The 15,554-nt window shown below is 47.4% G+C and overlaps 1 protein-coding gene across 3 annotated transcripts in view; it reads left to right on the plus strand.

Moving 5' to 3' along the window:
- RRN3 (RRN3 homolog, RNA polymerase I transcription factor) overlaps nt 1–15,554 on the plus strand; it is a 418,208-nt gene that overhangs the window by 105,344 nt on the left and 297,310 nt on the right. For all 3 annotated transcript variants that reach the window (XM_069210184.1, XM_069210185.1, XM_069210186.1), the window contains exon 10: nt 13,450–13,548. In XM_069210184.1, the coding sequence (XP_069066285.1) occupies nt 13,450–13,548 (99 nt within the window). The remainder of the gene's footprint in view (nt 1–13,449; nt 13,549–15,554) is intronic.

Genomic DNA, 15,554 nt, shown 5'->3' on the forward strand with positions numbered 1-15,554 from the left:
TGCTCAAATCACTGAAGGCACAACCTATAAATCCATTGGTCTCAACTACCCAAAATTCTGGCGACACTGACCCTAACGCTAGTTCCCCTTTAACGCATCAGATCTTATCACCTATTCCCCAGACTACCCAAAGACATGCTGATTCTCGTGTTTTACCCGATAGAATGAATAATTTCCAACCTCATAAAAGAGCGCTAAACAGTGGGGAACATGTACATTTTGTTAAACCTTGCCGGGGCACTTCCCCAATAGTGAGAGGTACACTCGACCTCCCGCCTGCGGCAACCCCTTATGTGGTAGTCCTCGCCAATGTTCCCACTCTATCTGGAGTGCACGGGGAATCATGGGCAGCCTTGAGGAATCTCTGAACTGGATTGGAACTCGCTCGAAAACTGGCTTGACAAATATACTTTTTAAGGACATTAAGATGGTTAGAAGGGTGAAATGGGTGGGCGGAAATCATAAAATATTTAGGGGTGATTGTGTAGTTCTCTCATTCAAAACCCCTACACTGGTTGAAGACATCCTAAGAAACTTAAGTCCACAGCAGATTACTGATCATGGTATTGCCCTGCTACCTTTGGTTTTTTTTTGTTTTTTTATACGAGTACTACAGGCCATGATGGTCCTGGCCTTCATTTTGGGGAACAGTTAAGCAAGCCTGAGACCAATATATGATCCCCACTGTGAATAGATTCCAGGGACTCAGCCTGGAAGACACAGATTGACTATCATCTGATAAGGAACTCCTCAGGTCCATGTATACCATAGAAGCATTAGTCCCCGTCCAACTGGGTGCTGACAGCCTGGCAGTAGACTTCGAAGAAGAACGGCTGGACATGGAACCCTTTTTTAGACAATTTTCCAAAGACGAATCGCCTCCAAATTTGCATGTAAAGAAAGCAACATCATTCCAGGTAAAATTCAGGCAACCAACAAGTTCCCCGTGGGGCAGGGCCCCAAATCGCAGAGAGAGCATCTCTCATTTTTATTTTGGAATGTGGCAGGCCTCCGATCCAAAGTGGAGAACGAGGTTTGGTTAGAATACATTCAACGTTTTCCCTGGGTGTGCCTTCAAGAGACCTGATCTGCGAATCCGATTCACATAAATGGCTACAGGACATTACACACCCCTGCTGTTCCTTCTGCACGGGGCAGGGCTAAGGGTGGCCTATGCACTTTTATTTCTAATAAGTGCGACATAATCAAGGACATTGTTTTAAATTCTAATACGTTCTATCAGGTGATCACATGTGATTTAAAAAACACTGCACAATTGGTGGTCATTAATTTTTATAACAACGTACCTCATCAAGACTTCCAATCAGTACTCAACCTCTTACAGGAAGATCTAGACCGAGTTTGCAACTCTTCACATAAACAGTCTCACATTGTGTGGGGTGGTGACTTTAATACATATCTGTGCTCCCAAACGATTAAGGGTCTTTGCCCTTACGTCTCTGGCGGAGACCATGACCCACTCCACTTCACACATAATAACTTAGGCAACTTGTTGAACGAAGCCTTATTTAGTTTTGACCTCATCCTGTGCAATAGTCTGACCCATGGTAAACTACAATTGAAACCCACTTTTAATGGTAGGCATGCCAATACGATAATTGATTTTATTCTACTTTCTAACAACCTTCTCCCTTACATATCTGACTATAATATTCAAGATACTATGCTCAGTGATCATAATCCTCAAACCTTAGGCCTCATACTTCCTCACCCTACTGCCAAACATAGGGAATTGGAAGAGGTGGTAGAAAACATCGAATTGGGAGCAAGAAACGGCTATACAATTCGGTGGTCAGAGATTGAACCCATAGGTTTTGTAGAACGACTAATGACTAACTATTCCAAAGAATTTAATATCTGTCTTTCAGACAACACGAGCCCACGAGATTGCATTAAAGCCTTCACCGTAATTAGTGCTGGAATAAAACAGTCCTTTAAAGTAAGTTTTAGCAAACCGAGACCGCATGTAGATAAAGGTTGGTTCGACGCTGAATGCACACAAGCCCGCAAGAACTTAAAACGCTATTTACATTCACAAAACCCTGATAAACGCGAAATAAGTCTAAAGAGGAAGGAGTACAAAAACGCCATAAAGAAAAGAAAACAGAATTTAAAAAATGAGGCATGGCAATCTCTTTACGATGCAAGCCTCCAAAACGACAATGTTAAGTTCTGGAAAATTGTGAATTCCCCCCTCCTATGTGATGGAAAGTCACCAAAAATCGAAATTGCCATCACGGAAGGGGATTGGGTTGCTTTCTTCTCTGCCATATATTCCTCAGAAAATCTGGTTTTGGAATCAAATCTCCCTAGATTAGACTCTCACGCCACCATTCCACCATTCAGTTTAAATGAGGATATTGACGCCATTAACACAAGTAAAAGCGGAAAAGCCCCAGGCCCAGATGGAGTCCCAGTTGATATCTATAAAACTAACGTGTCACTCTGGGGCCCATTATTGACGCAGGTGCTATGCGCCTGCTGTTCCACAGCTTTCATCTCGACCTGGGCTGAGTCTATAATTATCCCAATCTACAAAAAGGGAGATCGCCAAAATCCTGCATGTTATCTTCCAATTTCCTTGCTCGATACACTTGCAAAGATTGCCGGACGAATTGTTCTAAACAGATTGCAAGACTGAACAGAGGAAAATCATATCCTCTCTGACTTACAATATGGGTTTAGGGCTGGGATAGGGACGACGGAACAGGCTCTTAACCTAGAGATCATACTTGGTAAATACACAAGGGCCAAGGCTGGAGCCCTATACCTCATGTTTGTCGACTTGACCTCCGCATTTGACTGCGTGGTGCACTCAAAACTGTGGTCCATTTTATTGGAAATGGGGGTTGATATTACCATAGTACACTTCATTAGGGAACTGTATGCCAGAGCAAATGCCAGAGTCCGCTACGGGCTTCAGGGGGAATGCACCTCTTCTTTCCCTATCGAATGAGGGGTGCGTCAAGGCTGTGTTCTAGCTCCCTTATTGTTCGCCTTATATATTAACAGCTTAGAGGGGGCCTTATCCGATGCCTGTAGCGATCTCCCACAAGTAGGCCCTCGAAAGATCCCAGCGCTTCTGTATGCGGACGACGCTGTCTTGATGGCCCGTACCCCAGTGGCCTTGCAACGATTAACAACAACCTTTGATAATTGTATGGATGCTCTGGGTCTTAGAATTAATTACACTAAAACCTTTTCAATGACATACAGCAGAGGCTGTACAAAGAATTGTCACATCGTGCTAAAAGGCGTGAAATTACCCGACATAGGAACATTCTCGTATTTAGGTATCATGTTCGACAACAAAGGTGCTTGGGCACAAGCCATAAAAGCGAGGAAACTGCTATTTACAAAAACCATTATGGCCATAAAAAACTTTTCCTAAAAGGTTGGGAGAGAGATACCTAAAGACATGATAACTCTTTACAACGTGAAATGTGTCCCAGTTGCACTGTACGGGGCAGGACTTTGGGGATACCGGGACTGCAACATCTTACAGCTAGCCGAATATGCTCTTTTGAAGACAGTCTTAAGCGTCCCAAAATCAACCTCAACATTAGTTTGCCACTCAGAAATGGGACTAACATATCTCACAGATCTCACTCGTGTCCAACCAATTTTACTTTGGCATAAAGTATGGACCTCTGATTCCGCGAGGCTGAACAGGGCCATCATAGATGCACTAGCACTAACTCATTCGCTTAAAATCCCATGGTTAAACTACATAAAGAACTTTCTTGTCGAGCTGGGCCATCCTGAGCTGTATTTTACTCCAGATAAAATGAAAACAGTCTCCAGGAAAGACTTGAAAAATATTTGCCTCAGCCACCTGGCTGATTCGAGATGGGATATAGAGGCAAATAAACATAGTGTTAGGAGAAATCGTATGATACAGCAAACAAATGGCATGGAACCTTACTTATGCAACGTTCTGAACTCAAGACACCGGTTTGTCCTTACGCATTTAAGACTAGAGTCTTTCCATCGCCTTCTTAGCTTTCCTCTGATTAATGATTGGTCTCCACAATTGGAAAAATGCCCTTGTGACACAGTTTCCGACCAAAACACAATGCTTACACTCCTTTTTTGTACATTTTATTCAACTTTGAGGAAAACGTTTGTGATACCCCTTTTAAAATCAATGCATTTTAAACAATGTCTTCCAGCTTTTCTGTATCTTTTGGCCCTCCCATATATTATGGTTTGTAATGGATTAGCCTTATACCTGTGCGCAGTGATTAAGGCCAGATTACATCTTGAGGCAAATGAGTGAGATCTTTTAAGCATTATACCTGAGAGTATTTTTCCTGTTTTAACTAAACTGTTTTATTGATTCTTCTTAACATTCTTTACTTTTTATTTGGTCATATTTATATTTATATTCATTTTGTATTTGCTCTTTATTTTTAAATATTGTTTTATATGTATAATGGCTTTTATGATTGTAAAATTCAATCGAATAAAGCATCTTTGATGATGATGACATTCCAACATCCTCACATTGCTCACAAACGTTCCAGTGGATCTTAGGAGAATATCGAGGGCCCCATCTCCTTTGTGAGCCTGAGTGACTCTTATGACCTGGTGGGGACGCAACGTCTCCACTGCACACAGATACGACACTGGCTTACTAACCCCAATAACCATGCCTCAGTGGGCCGCCACATGACAGCTTTCTAGCAGTGTCTTGTAACGAAATCTGATGACAAACATTTGATCAATGAACTATACAGCATTCTCCTTTGCTCCTTTCCAGCTCCTAAGCCTCCCATCCAAACCAGCTGGGAAACTGAAATAGGCAGGCAAATTTCAGCCAAGGAATGGAGCGAAATCTATCCCCGGACATGTCATGTAGCCAGTAATATGGCGAGCATTGAGATGGCTACTAAAATTACCTCTTATTGTTATCTTACACCGGCCAGACTACACAGGGGCAACCCCGTATGTGACCCCCACTGCTGTCGTCACTGTGGCCAAATAGGTATGCTATTTCACATCCTGTGGAACTGCCCCAAGCTAGGCCCCTTTTGGGACTCATCTAAATAACAGATGTCTGTTTCAATACCACAATGCCTCCCTTCAATGCTTATACAGTCTTGGGCCTCCCAAATACTCTCACATTCCCCCTCAAGAGCCGCAGAGGCCATCAAATCAGCATTGCACTGGGAGTGGTCCAGCCCCACCCCCCAGTTTTTGCTCGGTATTGATGCTAATGTGACTGAGTGTGTACTGGGACTTGGCGGAGAGCCTTAAAAGCTCAGGCCTCCCGTTACAGTGCCCCTTGACAATCCAGCCCCCCACCTTCCACCCAGACCAAGCCCCACTTTTGGCAGTAGGTCCAGCACCTCAAGAAAGAAGACAGACTGCAAAGCCGACCCTAGCAGCGAAGACTCCATAAGACAACTGACTTGGCCCCAGCCCTACCGGCCTGTCTGCATCTTCAAATCTTTTGCTCCAAAAATCCCGACACATCCTGCAGGACCTGCGACCACTACAAACCCCCAGAGGACTGCCTGCCAAGAACTCCTGAGGACAGCGGCCCTGTCCAGAAGACACTTTCCAAAAGGACTCCAGAACCGCCCTGCATCCGTGAGCCATGTCCACTCTGCACCGACTATCCGAATCCCGGTAACCCACCAATCCAGAGAAGGTCACCAGGCGATTCCGACCTCGAGTCTATCCTGTGTTTGACCTCTCCTAGCCAACGCAATGATTCCTGTAGCCTGAATCCAGAGGACTCCGACCGACCCCCCCCCCCACCACCACCATCACCATAATTGGATCTGACGAAGATTCAGGATGCCCAAAGGTACCCCTGCATCCTCAGCCTCCTGGCCTTGAGGAATCCGACCGACAGGCCAGCACTGTCCAGTGGGCACCTCTCCTTCCTGTCCAGCCTTTGGTTTTCTGGAACCAACCCCGTGGGCCCAACCTGCATCATATTTGTGACCCCGGGGTTCCCCCATTGAAAAGCATTGGGTGCCTGACACTGTGTTTGCACCCTGCACCCGGCTGCCCCAGTGCTGTGGAGGGTGTATGTTTTGTGGTGACCTGTGCCCCACCCTGTGCTGTCCTGAAACTGCAGGTACTTACCTGCAATCTGTTCTCTTCCAGGTGTCCCCAGTCGTCATAGGATTTCATTGAAAACCCGACACCAACTTTGACCTCTGCATCCTGCCAGCCCTGTGTTGCTGGTGGTGCACTCTTGGGGTCAACTTGAACTTTGACCTGTGGACATCCCAACTCCCAAAGACTGAGACCGTAGGTCGAGTACTTACCTGCTAACTGTGCTAACACTTTTCCTCCTCTAGGACTGCATTGGTTCCTATGAGAAATTGCACTGTCAACTTTTAAAATTGAAAAGTGTTACTTACTTGTAAGCTGCTTTATCTGCAAAACCTAAACAAAGTACATTTGAATACATATGCTTGATACATACTTGCAACCATACTTACCTGCGACAAAGACCTTTTGGTTCTAGTTGTAAAGTAAAAAAATATCTGTTTTTGCTATACAAAAACATTGGCCTGGAGTTAGTCATTCAGTGTGCGCCTCATTTCTTGACTGTGTGTGTACAACAAATGCTTTGCACTACCCTCTGATAAGTTTAACAGCTCAACCACACTACCACAAAAGAGAGCATTAGTATTATCTACTTTATCCTCTGTTAAGCCTCTGGGGAACCCCTGAACTCTGTACACACCATACCTCATTTTGGTATACAGAGCCAGCTTCCTACATTGTGGAGGGGTGAAATGGCCCTTTAAGGCAACAGATGCCTAACTGCCAACAAGCTTTGCATAACACAGCTTCGAATCCGAAATCTTTTTGCTGAGCAATACCCTGCGTGTGCCGTGGGGTGGCGTACTTGGAGCCGTCTATGATGTCATGTTGTCTATATAGATGCCACCTCGGTACGCATACGTCAGTTCTTTTACTTCTGCGTCGGTTAAGCCCAAATCTGGGATTGAGCTACCCATTGCCTTTTTTGGCAAGCCCTTTTTCGTTATTTTTTTGGAGGATTTTTGTCATCTGTGCGAGGGATATGTCCTCTGGGAAGACAGGGTTCAAGCCGTACGGTACCTGCCATCGCGCAATGTCTGTTACGGACTCCCATGAGGAATGTCTCTGGTGCCTCGACAGGGACCACGGTTCGAATGTCGTGGTCCAACTGCCGGGCCATGGCCCCGAAAGCTTTGAGGGAGTGGTCCCTAGAGCTCATGGTGGGCCTGCAGTTAACTTCAGTCAACGCGACTCCTAGGAGGTCACAGTCCCACTCAAGGAGGAGGTCGCGGAACTGCTCCGGAGCCCCAAGTCCTCTTTGTCCCACTCGAGGTCCTTGGGACACTCGGGAAAGAGGCACAAGAAGAAGTAGAAGTCCAAGCGGAGTTCGAGTTTGCCACGCCCGTCGGCCCACGAGGCGTCTCAGGAACGTCGCCATTCTGAGCACGGGTCTGCAGAGCCGTTGCCAGGCCCTCCTTTTCGGGAGCCGGAGCAACCCCCACTCAATTAAACTAATTTTACGTGGCCATGCGCCTTGTTTTTGAGCAGGCTGCCCTCTCAGGTGGGTCTTCGGAGTCAGCAGGGGCCCCATCGGATTCGAAGTTGGCAGCTTCGGCCTCAGCGCCATTGGGGACCCCAGGATCCAATAGCGGATCCAGACCAGCACCAGGTTCTCACAATCGGCCGGCCGGCGCTGGGCCTAACGTCGACACTCTCTCCACCACCAGTTCCAACTAGTGGTGGTAGCCCCATCCTCATTCCTGATGAGCCGGAACAACGTTGTATGACGCTGATTCTGACTTCGACGGTGCCGATTTGGCCCAGATCAGTGCCTGAGGCTTATTTTGAACAGCCAGGTACAGGTGAGGAGTGGAAGGGGTCTGAGGACCCTTTAGTATACGGATTGGATCATGAATAAGACTGTAACGAGGATCTAGGGGAAGCCAGTGGACTGGACACTTCTCCAGATGCTGGCATGCTCTCAACACCTCATGTGGCTACGGAAGAGGGGGCATCTTATGCAAAGGGCAGCTGAGGTCTAGGACCTAGACTTGCCTACGGTGCCAGTCAGGACTAATTTCCTGACGGAGGTGCTTCAGCCAGGGGTTGCTACATTGAAGCCGATGTTACCCTTCAGTGAAGCCCTCACAGATGGCCTTCTGGGAACGTGGTCCAAACCCAGTACGGGGGCTCTTGTGACTAGGACAATCGTCCGCCACCATCGACCTTCTTCAAGCGACCCTAGTTTCCTCACCCAACTCCCCACCCCAGAGACCTTGGTGGTCCAAGCCTCCACTTCCTGTGGTGCCTTCCCTTCCGTTACTCTGAATATGGAATCCAAAAGGCTGGACTAACTTGGGGAGAAGATGTTTTCTTCCTCCAGCCTGGCACTTAGGTCAGTAAACACCTCTTGCTTAGTGGGCTGTTTTCACATACTTTATGGGATACGGTGGCACAAGTGCTAGCCCAGGTCCCGGAGGGCATACAGGACACCCAGGCTGTCAAGGATGGGAGGGATGCAGCCAAGTTTATCATCAGGTGTGGCTTGGACCCGACCGACTCGCTGGGCAGGACGATTTTTTCAACTGTGGCCCTCCGACGCCACCCCTGGCAGCATACCACTGGCTTTTCGGGGGTTGTCCAGTTGAACTTGATGGACATGCCTTCTGATGGCACATGCCTTTTTGGTGAAAAGGCAGACTCTGCGCTTGAGAGATTCAACGATTCTCGAGCTACAGCCAGATCCTTGAGTCTCTAAGCACCTGTTCGCCAGCAGTCTGTCTATCGCCCCTTTTGAGGTTTCGGGAGGGGCGCGGTAACATTCTTCACAGAATCCCGTGCGAGGACGAGGTTGTGGTACCTTCAGACCCATAGAGTCTAGCCAGAGGTCGGCCACCAACTAGCCCCCCTCTTCCGCAACACCCAAGCCCCCCTAGTATGGTTCTGCAAGATCATGTCCGTCCAGTTGGAGGGAGGATTCAATTTCATCTTCTTCACTGGCGATCCATAACAACAGACAAATGGGTCTTGCAAATCATACAGAAGGGCTATTCCCTCCCCTTCCAGTCTTTCCCTACCTCTATTTCTCTGGTAAAAGAACGGCTGATGGAGGATCATATGATCTTACTCCACGAGGAAGTTATGGCTCTCTTGGCCAAGGGAGCCATAGAAAGGGTCCTGATAACAGAAAAAGGCATTGGTTGCTATTCCCGCTGCTTTCTGATTCTCAAAAAGAACAAAGGTCTTCGGCCTATTTTGGATTTAAGGGACGTCAGTCTCTTCCTCAAAAAGGAGACATTCAAGATGCTCACTCTTGCTCAGGTTTTATCTGCCCTAGACCAAGGAGACTGGATGGTAGCGTTGGACTTGCAGGATGCGTATTTTCACATCCCCATCCTGCCCACCCACAGGCGTTACTTGCGGTTCAAGGTGCGCCACGAGGACTTTCAGTTTACCATGCACCTCTTAGTTCTCAACAGTGCCCCTCGGGTGTTCACCAAAGTAATGGTGGTGGTGGTGGTGGCAGCTCATCTGCGCAGGTTAAGGATTTCAGTCTTTCCCTACCTCTACGACAGGCTGTTGAAGGCTTCTACGCCCCGGGCTCTCGTCACCCGCCTTCAGACTACAGTGGACCTCCTGCATTCACTGGAGTTCACTATAAACATGCCAAAGTCACACCTGACTCCTTCTCAGAAGCTCCCTTTCATCGGAGCAGTTCTGGACACAGTGCAATTTCTGACCTATCCTTCCGAGAAGCGAGTCTAGGATATTCAGGTTATGAGACCGATGTTTTGGCCTCTATCCTGCATTTTGGTGAGACAGACTCTGAGGCTGTTGGGACTCATGGCTTCCTGTATCCTGTTAGTCAAACATGCCAGATTGCATATGAGGGCTCTGCAATGGGACCTGAAGTTCCAGTGGGCACAGCATCAGGGAAATCTTACCGACACTTTTCAGAGCTCAGAGGGAACTGCAAAAGACCTGCATTGGTGGTTAGTGAAATGAGAAAGTTCAAAGGTAGACTCCTCTCCCTTCCCCAACCAGATCTCACAGTAGTGACAGATGCGTACCTTCGGGGATCGGGCAGCCATTTGGGAGAGGCAGAGATCAGGGGCCTCTGGTGAAATCCAGGCTCCATATCAACGTATTGGAGCTCATGGTGATTCGGCTAGCATTGAAAGCATTTCTTCCTGGTGTGAAAGGGAAGTTAGTGCAGGTGTTCACGGACAACACCACCACAATGTGGTACTGCAACAAGCAGGGCGGTGTGGGGATGTGTGTCTCTGGACATGGCTGGAACAGCAGGGCATAACCCTGGTGCGTCAACACCTGTCAGGTTCTCTGAACGCCAAGGCGGACAAATTCAGCCGTCGATGCCTAGCGGATCACGAATTGTATCTCCATCCGGAGGTGGGGCAAGGACTGTTTCAGCAGTGGGGAGAGCCTAGGTTAGATCTGTTTGCCTCCGCAGAGAACACGCAATGTCAGCAGTATTGTGCGTTGGAGTTTCCAAGGTGGCAATCGCTCTGCAACGCTTTTTGTCGCAAGTGGAATTCAGGTCTCCTAAATGCATTTCTGCTGATACCACTTCTGCCCAGAGTTCTCAAGAAGATCAAGAACGACTGGGCCCAAGTCATCTTAGTGGCTCTGTATTTGGCACAGAGAGTGTGGTATGCCGAGCCTCTCAAAATGAGCATCAATCCTCCAATCAGGCTACCCCTTCGAGAGGATCTCCTGTCACAGTAGCAGGGGAGGGTTCTTCACCCGAACCTGTCAACTCTGCGCCTTCATGCGTGGAGATTGAGCAGCGGTAGTTGATGCCTTTTGACCTTCCTCCCGAAGTCTGTAAGGTTATTTTGGCAGCTAGGTGTCCCTCCACTAAGACGGTATACGCCTGCTGTTGGAAACGGTTTGTATATTATTTACAGAAACGTCTATTTACCCTCTTTCTGCTTCTCTTTCTGACATTCTTCTTTTCATTGTGTCTCTAGCCCAGCAGGGTTCCACCTTAAGGACTCTAAAGGGCTATCTTTCTGCCTTATTGGCATTTCTTCGGCTACCTGACCAGCCTTCCTTGTTCAAATCTCCCATTGTAAATAGATTCCTCAAAGGGCTTGTACGTATGTTTACCCCTACGCCCTTTATTATGCCTCAATAAGACTTAAATCTTGTCCTCACATTTCTCAAGTGTGCTCCCTTCGAGCCTTTACACAACTGTCCCCTCCGGCTTCTCACTATTGAGATAGCCTTCTTAGTGGCAATAACATCAGCCAGGAGAGTGAGTGAGATGCAAGCCCTGTCATCAAGGCCACCGTATCTCACTATCCATCGAGATAAAGTGGTTCTCAGAACTCGTGCCTCTTTCCTCCCTAAAGTGGTGCTCCCATTCCATCTGGGTCAGAATATTACCCTGCCCACCATCTTTGCTCCACCGCATCCCTCTAAGGAAGAGAAGCGACTTCATCGACTGGACCCAGAATAAGCGTTGTTGTTCTACTTTGACTGCACAAAGAGTTCCGGGTGGATGATCAACTCTTTGTGGGGTACTTTGGAGCAAAAAAGGTTTGGGCAGTGCAGAAGCAAACCATTTTGGTCAGGGTCGTTCTCTGTGTTAAGATACGCTACGCATTGGCTAGGAAGCAGCCTCCTCAGGGCTTGTGTGCCCATTCTACCAGGGGCAAAGCTGCTACCACTGCGCTAGCTCGAGGCGTAGCAGTTCTGGAGATCTATTAGGTGGCAACGTGGGCATCCTTGCACACGTTTGCGAAACATTACAGCCTGGACAGTCGGGTACGAAGGGACGGGTACTTTACCCTTTCAGTCCTGCAGGACTTTCTAGTGTAAGGAGTGGTATCTGCATCCCACCGCCTGGAGGTTATGGCTTGGGTATCTATTCAAAGGTAAGGAATCTGCGGCTAGAAGTCTCTATCAGATGAACAAGTTACTTGCCTTTGGTAATACATTATCTGGTAGACTCTATCTAGCTGCAGATTCCTTACAGCCACCCATGCCTCTCCGCTCTGCGGATATGACTAGTGGGGTTATGGTTTATCCTTTCTCAGGGCCCTAGTTTTGCACAGACAAATGTTGGTTTTATCCATGGCTCTGCGTGGAAGTTTTGTGGATAAAAGAACTGACGTATGCACGCTGAGATGGCATCTATATAGATGACCATGACATCATAGACTGCTCCAAGTTGCTGACCAAGCCACCACGAGCCGGACGACTCATGCAGAACCAAACAGCGCCATCCGACGGCACGTACAGGGTATGGCTCAGCAAAAAGATTTGAAGTCTCTACCAGATAATGTCATCTCCCCATACGCACCAGGAAGACAAATTCCACCGACCTAAGAAGCAGGACACCGAAGAGCAGGTTTTAATCAAGAATTGAGGAGCAGCAACTTACTTGATCTCATCCCTGCTGGCTGGCCTGCTGTCCTAAAGTCGACTTGTCAGGCAGCTGCTCTGCCTCCAAAAGCCTGGGAGGACAGCCAGAAATTCAAGGAATAACCAGCATCCTGCTACTCCCCCGCACCCTGCAGGCACCCAAGAATAACCGTGAGAGAGCTGGACCAACACCAAAATGCACCGAATCCCCCAGTCCAATTCATGAACCCCACCTTGTGTTTAGCCAAACTGGCCCCCCAATCGCTGCCTGCAGCCCCTTTATGCAGGCACCAAGACCCGCAAGGAGGCTGCTCCACAATCCCGCCGGACAAAGCACCACTGCACACAAGCGCCCCAACCCCTCTCCCCCAAGCCCAACTTGCTATGGACAGATGGTGTCCCTGTGTGCTTAAGACCCTTGAGACCTGAGCCCATGGATTCAGCTGGACAAGTCTCCCCAGCCCCACTTGGAGCCTCTTTGTAACTTTGTTTCTTCATTAAAGTCAATGCAGGTGTATTTGCTGTATACTTAAAAACTGCTAACTTCAAAACTCCTTACCCAATAACAAAGTTCTTGGTGTCAAAAAAATATAAAATGTGTTATTTTTCTAAATTGGTGTGGATCTCCTTATTAAGAGTGTGTGTTTCATTTGTTAACTGTGTGATTGCAACAAATGTCTAACGCTTCCCTCTGATAAGTCAGGGCTGCTACGCCACACTACCCCAGATATAGCATCTTGGGATTGCTAGAGCAAGCCCCTGTCCACCTATAAGGGATACCTGTACTCTTTAAACACCGTACCTCTTTTTGGTATACTATATACAGAGCCAGTTTCTTGCATTTTTCTTGGAAGTAATAAGTACTGTGGACTCAGCCTTTAGAACTGGAAATTTAAACACTATTAATTAAGAATCCACAGAAGAAACAGCAGTGCTAAAATCAGAATCTGTTGTTAAATAATTGTATAATACGTTAACATTTGCAAATTAGATGGATTAAGGCAATCGCAATGTCATTTTCAATCTCAGGTTAGTGCTTCTCGTCAGGAAATTGAAGAAGCTGAAGAAACCGCTCAACGCGATGATAGCAAGACTAACAGTGAAACAGAGGAAGGACTTTTCAATATGGTGAGATTGTTTATATGCCTATTTAACATTTTTAGCGCCATGTACTATTAGGTGTTTCTCATGCAACTTCTTGTTCAGGGAAGCAGAGGTACAGCGTATGATTTCTGGTAATTTTCTTCAGGTAGTCATTAAGTTTTTCATTTTATAAGAGAAGCCAGTGATATTCATTTTGTTTAACATGTCAGGTTGCATCTCTTGAAGATCTTGCTAGGGATGTACCTTGAAATAATATCATAATGTGGAATCGACCAGCAAATTCTATTTGTCTAAGCTAAATGATTATTTAATGAATGTTTTCTCACAAAGGTTTAGAAACTTTAGCTTTACATGTAATTGATGCCAAATGACTGGACATGGCATTTAGGAACATCTATGGGTTATACACTCCTCCAAGGCTTGCTTTCACTCATCCTTGCTACAGGGTATACAAGGTTGTTTTTGTACACTTGTAGTTCCCTGAGACCTTACTGCTCTTAAGTAGTATAATGTTCGGTGGCATGTGTAGCTGCAGATACACATGCTGTGCATAGTCCGCCGTCTGGTGTTGGGCTCGGAGTGTTACAAGTTGTTTTTCTTCGAAGAAGTCTTTTCGAGTCACGAGACCAAGGGACTCCTCCCACTTCGGTTCCATTGCGCATGGGCGTCGACTCCATCTTAGATTGTTTTTTCTTCCGCCATCAGGTTCGGACGTGTTCCTTTTCGCTCCGTGTTTCGGGTCAGAAAGTTAGTCAGAATCTCGGAACAATTAGTCGGTATTGTTTCGTTCGGTATCGGGTTAGTTAGAACAAATCGACACCGAATCTTCAAGAGCTCCGGTAGCCCTTCGGGGTAATTTCGATCCCCCGTCAGGGCCTGGTCGGCCCGACCGCGTGCAACTTCGAGACTGATGGAACGGACCCCGTTCCGATTCTGTCCTAAATGCCATAATAAATATCCTTATACGGATCAACATTTGGTCTGTAACTTGTGCCTGTCCCCCGAGCACAAGGAGGATACGTGCGAAGCCTGTCGCGCGTTTCGGTCGAGAAAAACGCTCAGAGACCGAAGAGCCAGGAGGTTGCAGATGGCGTCCACACCGACAGGACAACAACGGTTCGAGGAGGAGGAAGAAGAAACTTTCTCCATCCACGAGTCGGATTCCGAAGAATTCGACGTCGAAGAAACGCCAACCGTGAGTAAGACGTCGAAACAAAAAGCTCACAAAAAGACTGACAAAGCCCAGGGGACGCAACCGCCAACAGGCCATGGCTTAACCCGAAAAGTAGGTGACCGTCCATCGGCACCAAAAAAGGGCGAGCTGGTGTCTAAGTCATCCGACTCCGGTCAAGATACAGGCACGCAGCAATCTCGGGACCGAGAGAGTGGCGCAGAAAAAATTCGGCACCGAGACAGCGGCACCGAAGTTGGTCGGCACCGAGAGGGCACGACGCTGAAAAGAAAAAAGATCTTTTCGGAGCCGAAAAAATCAAGAGACACGGTTTCGGTGCCGAAACATCCGGCAACCGAACCGAAAACTGGTTCCTACTCAGAGGAACAAGGACTGTCCTCTCAACTGAAAAAACACAGATTTGAGGAGGAATTACAAACAATAGAGCCAGATCACACTCAAAAGCGGCTCTTTATTCAAAAAGATACAGGGAAGATCAGCACTCTTCCCCCAATCAAAAGGAAAAGGAAACTTGACTTCCAACAAGGAGACAAGCAACCACAAGCAAAGGTGGTAAAGAAGGTAACTCCACCACCCTCTCCACCACCATCAACTCATGCATCACCGGCACAAACTCCACCATTAACACACTCACCAGCTCATACCACAATGAGCCAGGATGATCCAGATGCATGGGACCTCTACGACGCTCCAGTATCGGACAATAGCCCAGAGGCGTACCCAACTAAACCGTCACCACCTGAGGACAGTACATCATATGCACAGGTGGTCGCTAGGGCAGCCGAATTCCATAATGTATCACTACATTCAGAACCGATCGAGGACGACTTCCTCTTTA

Source organism: Pleurodeles waltl, chromosome 10 (assembly GCF_031143425.1).
Source record: "Pleurodeles waltl isolate 20211129_DDA chromosome 10, aPleWal1.hap1.20221129, whole genome shotgun sequence".
Lineage (NCBI taxonomy): Eukaryota > Metazoa > Chordata > Amphibia > Caudata > Salamandridae > Pleurodeles > Pleurodeles waltl.